The 6,241-nt window shown below is 39.5% G+C and overlaps 1 protein-coding gene across 1 annotated transcript; it reads left to right on the top strand.

Annotated features, from left to right (window-relative positions):
• Window positions 1-4,383: 4,383 nt before the first annotated feature.
• On the top strand, window positions 4,384-6,207 carry ZNF518B (zinc finger protein 518B). The gene has a single exon (XM_082243928.1). The coding sequence runs from the start codon at window positions 4,476-4,478 to the stop codon at window positions 6,204-6,206; it is 1,731 nt and encodes a 576-aa protein (XP_082100054.1). The 5' UTR covers window positions 4,384-4,475; the 3' UTR covers window position 6,207.
• Window positions 6,208-6,241: the final 34 nt, after the last annotated feature.

Genomic DNA, 6,241 nt, shown 5'->3' with positions numbered 1-6,241 from the left:
GTAAAAATTAAGTCAGGAGCTACAAAAAACTGTAGCTGTTGACTTAAACAGCCACTCACCGGTGCCGCGATCCAGCGATGTGCTCTCCCCAGCCGTTTTCTTTTCCTGACGTCTCTCCCCTGCGCATATTGACTGGTTCCATCGCTTTCAGGGACCTGTGACGTGTCCCAGAAGACTGCAAGAAGGAGAACTTCTGCTTCCGATAGCCTAGGCCAGTGATGGCGAACCTTGGCACCCCAGATGTTTTTTGGATCTGCATTTCCCATGATCAACTACACTGCAGAGTGCATGAGCATCATGGGAAATGTAGTTCCAAAACATTTTCCATCACTGGCCTAGGAGATTGGAGTGGGAATCTGTCAATATGTTACCTGCTCCCCAAATGTGCTCAGGAATGGGGGAGGAGGTCCCAAAGGCTCTTACCACCGTGCTTCTTGGTTGCTGACTGTTGAAGTGCCGGCCCTGAAGAATGGGGATCTATCAGATGAGGTTGCTCCTATACTCTCAAAAACTAGGAAATTGACTTCTCGCAAAGTCTACTAGCCTGGAAAGCCCGTTTCTCATGGTGAGTGGCAAGGAATTCAAATTTCAGATAATACTCCATGGGATGAATCCTGTCTTCCCTCCAGTCTAGTCCATAGCAACATTTGGCCATAAGTACCATCACAGGTCAAATATCTGCCTTTGTGATTTTTTTCAAAGACTGCTTGCCCCTCACTCTGTAGTAAGACTTGTATAAAGAGTGTTACTTACACTATTTCCCTTGTCCGTTCCCCAGTGACTTTATGAAATCTCAGTTTGATTTTGTCAAACTGAGATTGTGATTTTTCTCCAGAAACTGCCCTTTAAACCTGGTCTATGGTTTCTCTTCTTTCCAAGGTAATTTCTTCCTTTGACCTTAAGACATGCTAAAGAGATCTACTGAAATTCTCTGGATGTTGTACATGCACATCTTTTTGCTTCAGTTTTATTTAGACCTTTTCCGATCAAAGCACACTCCACCAGTTAATGTTGCTCACCCCTCAGTTGGACAGCTTTTGCACATCCCTGCGTACCTGAATTACTCATCCTGTGCCCTTTTAAAGCCTATTTCTTCTTTTGCATTCAAATTTGAGAGGAATGTTTACAGTGTGGTTCTTTCACTCAGCATACCAATAAGAGAAAATATAACATATATTTCTTACCTTTTTGAGATGTTTCTGAGAAGGGGTCATGGCAGATTCTAAGACTTTCTGGAAAGCCTGCGACTTTATCCTCACACAGAATGAGCTATCTCTCATACAAACATACAAAGCAGGAGGGTGGTTTCTATATTTTTAACCCATTGCTAGGGTTACAATGCAGGGAAAGCATGTAAGGGTTTTGTAAAACTCAACTAAGGGAACTAAAAAAAAAAAAAGTATCCATTGCAGCGAGGCTGTGCCTGCACTGTAGGGGTAAACTGCTTGTTATGTCTAGCGGAGAGGCAAAACCATTTTATTTGCCTGATCCTACAGTCCCTTTGCAGATGGCATTGCCCCAAGTTACTGTGGTGGACTGTCCCTCTGTGTCATCACATCAAGTGCTGTGGACCCTGCTTTGGTCTTGATAGCATCATAGTGGAGGAGAAGTAGCAGGGACCAGTCTAGCTGTGGGCAGCAGCAGAGGATCCGATAAATGTTCTATTTTTGTTCCCCCAGACCTATTTTTGCAGTTAACACTCACAGTGCTGGTGCAGCCTCTCTGCCAGGGGAATTTTTTTTAGTTGCTTGGAGTTAGGCTTTAAGCAAATAAAAAGACATTCAGCAATTTTAAGTATTTTTTCTTTCATGGTATGTTATTGGGAGAAGGTAACAAATATAAGGTAGGTGTTATCCCAATTTGGCTGCAAAAGTGGAATAAACTTGAATGTATGATTTAAGAAAATGTTTGACTTGCTGTAAAACCCTTTTCTTGCATCCTCTCCCCTGTTCTTTTGTTCCACTCCACTAATGCTTTGCTACAATACTGGAGCATAATGGACATAGGAGGGGTTATACTAGTCTGTGCTTACGGTATGTTTTCCCAGTTTCTTCTGAAGACAGCAGCATAAGCATTAAATGGAAGACGGCAAAATGCCCCATCCAAAAAAATGCCTTGGATGTGTTTATTATTTAATAGCATAAATGTCAGTAAAAATAGTTATTGGTTGAATATTTCATTATTTTTTATTTTTTTGCTTAAGTTTTTTCACTTGATTTTATTTTTTAATGTTATGCACTCAGTATGAACAGCTCTCACAACTGTACATCCCGTGTGGACAAGAGAAAGTGTTACATCTCTGCTATGGGCCTATTGATTCAGCAAAACAACTTTTTCAAGTGTATCTCCAGGAAAAAAAAAAATTACTACTTCCATTTATATGAACCCTAAATTATATTTATATCATAAAGCATCACCATGGTATTTATTAATGCATTTTATTTATTTATTTTTTTATACATTTAAAAAAATTGTTACTAAAAAACAAGGAACAAAACACGTGAAAATGAAAAAAAATTGTGTGAACAAATAGAGATGCTAAAAATCATAGCTAAGGGGAGAAACCACCTCAATACTGGACACTTTAAACCCCCTTCCTGCCCAGGACAAATTTCAGTGCTGTCACATTTTGAATGACAGCTACTTGTGTACGTGTGAGACTTTTTCACAGCCTAGATGCATAGAGGGGCCCAAAATCCAAGACGCGCCTTTGGATATTTCTCACACGTAGCATGGGCATACTTAGAATTACACCCCAAGACACATTCTGCTACTCCTCCTGAGTATGGCAATGCCACATGTGAGAGGTTTTCACTTTATGGACTGATTATTGTATATTGTGTGTCACACAAATCAACCAATTGTGTCAAAACCAGTGTACTGCAATGGTCACCTTTTTATAAGGGTGGTCAGGGAATATAATGTAGTCTAGCACCACCTATAGCAGTCCTAGTTCCTATAAGCCAAGCAAGCCTAGCCTACTGGTACGTGGCTGCCCACAGGAATGCCATGTTCACTGACCTGGTGTCTTACCGGAATGTAGACAGTCAGATGTGCAGATGGGTCAGTTCAGGCATTAGGCAAAAACATGGTCAGCAGACATGCAAAGGATCAGTCCAGGCAGCAGGCAGAAACATGGTAAAAAAAAACAGGCCAGGGTTAATACAGGTGGCAGGGACACTAACTGTTGTGATGTTTAGGGACAATATGAATTTTGTGGCTGTGATCGGGATTGGCAGCTTAGGCACAAGAGCTATCAAGAGAGATTCCTCAGAGCTGTGTAAGTTTCAGCACAATTGACACAGAGCTTACACAGGGCTTCTCACATCCATTAGTGAATGGAGGGGAGGGCAGCGTAGGTTACTTACAAAACAATTTGTTGGTGTATTTCTTAAATTTAGCTTTATAGTGTTTTTTATAACATGAGATTATAAAAAAAAGACAATTTTTTAAACTTTTATCACACCTATATTGTATATTCTCAAATGTATAAAAGTGGACATTCCTTCAGGTATTTTTCAGTGAAGGGTATTGATAATGCTACAGTATACACAAATACTTAAAACAATTGTGCCCACCCTTTCTTGGGGAAACAATTTGGGGAAGGCCATCTTTTCTGTTTTTGACATGAAGCACAAAGCCAGGTGATTTGGTGATACGTATTCCTCCAGGTGTGCTCATTTGATCATATGTATTAATCAAGTCACTTGTGAGAGTGCAGCTTTAATTTCTCACTATTTAAGTGGTTTTATCTGCACAGTCTAGTGCACCGTGATTTTATCCATAAAGACTTGAGGGTTTGATTTACTAAAACCTGACTGTGCAAAATCTGGTACAGCTTATAGAAACCAATCGGCATCCAGGTTTTTTTTTTTTGGCAAAGATTAATTGAACAAGCTGAAGTTAGAAGCTGATTGACCACCATGCACAGCTGCACCAGATTTTGCACTCTCCAGTTTTAGTAAATCAATCCTGTGGTTTCAGGAGTTTGGTGCAAAGGAACTGAAGTGGCCTGCACCAAACTCTGATCCCAAACCTATTGAACATCTTCAGCTACAACAAATGTGGGGGTAACTAACACATTCATGCCTATGGTTTTGCAATGGAATATCCAACAAGTTCATTCAGGTTCAATGGTCTGTGTCCATAAACTTTTGGCCATCTAGTTTATATGATACAATTACATTTTAAATAAGATTTCTGGTGAGTTATTGTACCTTTTTTTTTTACTGATTTTATTTTTTTTTTCTTTAGGTTTATCAAATCATATTGGAAAAAATGTAAGAAGAATAAAATTCACACATTGGAAGGATCCTTACATTTAACATTGACTTCAAGTCTGGATAACTGGATTCAAATAGATTTTCCACTGATCCGTGAAGAGTAGCACCCTGAAATGCTTGAAGATACATATCTGCATTTTACCACAGAAGCAATTCTAAAGTAAACTGGCAAACACCCCAACAAATAACATCATGAACAGTTTGTCGCAAATGTTGGAAAAATACAACTGTGAAAAGTGCAGATTTTCAACAAAGGATGTAAACAAGTACAATATACACATTGCTCTTCACAATGAAATGAAATATGTCTGTTCACACTGCAATTTTGAGTCCTACACCAAAACTGAATTTCAAAGACATCTGGTGTCTCACACTGGAAAGTTTCCATATACCTGTGAGTACTGTGGCTATGGGGCCATTAGAAATGACTACATTGTAAAACACATTAAAAGAATTCATGGTGATGGCAAAATTCAGTGTTCGGTGAGCACTGTGGAAAATGAGTCCAAAAATGCTTCTGTTAACATAGTACAAACACAAATTAGAAACGGCCTGCAAGAGATTCTGCCAAATAACACAAACCTTATAGCCAAAAACCTTTTAGACCTTACAAGTGAGGTGGATAATTCAATGTTAAATAACAGCCGTCATTTGAATGGAAATAACACACATGCAGATCAAGTGGAAGTGGAAGTCATTTCGCCAACAGACCAACAACTCTGTCCTTGGATGCCATTAACAGTTGTTGCACCACCATTGTTCAGGGTACCTGACAACTGTTTTGTTCAGGTTGTAGAAGTGAAGCCTGCCAATGGTACTTGCTATTTAGTATTAAAATGTTTAGAGGTGACCGAATTAAATGGGACAAAAAATGTTACCCCAAAGGAAAAAAATGTACCTGAACAAAATGCTTCAGAACCTATAGTTAGATTGGAAAACCGCATAGGGTCTTCAGATGGATCTTCATTACTACTCACTGGCACGGAAAGTCTATTACCCACAAAAAATACAGTTGCTCTAACTGAAGAAAACCCTACCAGCTTAACCAGTCAACCTAATAATGACATTATTAAAGCTCTGGATGAAGTTACCAATGATCTTTTTGATGAAACTGAGGAGATTTCAGATGGACCAATTATTTCATCTGTCTTTTCTCTTAGTTCTGACTCCCAAAATGTCATTGAAGGTATACAGTGGGAAAGTCCCGTCGTCACCAATGCATCAAAGGATATTGTGGATACTACCCCCTCTTTTAATGGTATGGAAGGTCAAGATGGACTCAAGGTACTTGAAGATGAAGCAAAATCCCAGGTGGAATTTGAGACTACTTGTGAACAGAGAGCTGTTCTGGAAAGTGAACTGCCTGAAACAAACAAAATGGAAGTGAAATACACAGGTTCTGAAATACAGTTGCCCCCTAACGAGCCAGTGTTGCCATATGGCAAGAAAACGGAAAGCCAGACCTCTGCCTTTACTCTAAATAACAAGAACGGAGGGCGTAAATCAAACCGCCTCGGTACAAAAGAGACAAATCTGTTTAGTAAGCCTCAGACTCTCTTTTTATCTTGTGACAAAAGAATAGTTATGCAGCCACTTTCCTGTGTAATGCAGACTGGTCTCAAAGCTGCTGTGAGTAGGGAAAATGAACTTGTCCAGCTTAAAGTGAAAAGGCAGAGTGTCAAACTAAAGGGGAAATACCTTACCAAAAGGTTTGCAACTCCAGTGTTGAAAACTCTTAGACTCTGTCCTGTTAAGGCTGATCAGCTGACACAGATGCCATACAAAAACCAGCCTGTAGTAGTTCTTAACCATCCAGAGATGGAGTCAATAGAAGTCTCTTCTATAATGAAAGCAATCAGTATGTTTAAAGGCATGGTTTTAAAAGTAACCTTATCTAAACAGACACGTAGGAAAATTATTTGAATCAAAATAACTTCGATGGGAGGAGAGCACAGCAC

This window comes from Pelophylax lessonae, assembly GCF_965119305.1.
Source record: "Pelophylax lessonae genome assembly, chromosome: 1".
NCBI lineage: Eukaryota > Metazoa > Chordata > Amphibia > Anura > Ranidae > Pelophylax > Pelophylax lessonae.
The sequence above is the reverse complement of the archived record's forward strand: the minus strand, read 5'-3'. Positions and strand labels throughout refer to the sequence as shown.

Excerpts from the sequence above, each read along its gene's own strand:
- ZNF518B (XM_082243928.1), top strand. The coding sequence starts at position 4,476 with ATGAACAGTTTGTCGCAAATGTTGGAAAAATACAACTGTGAAAAGTGC.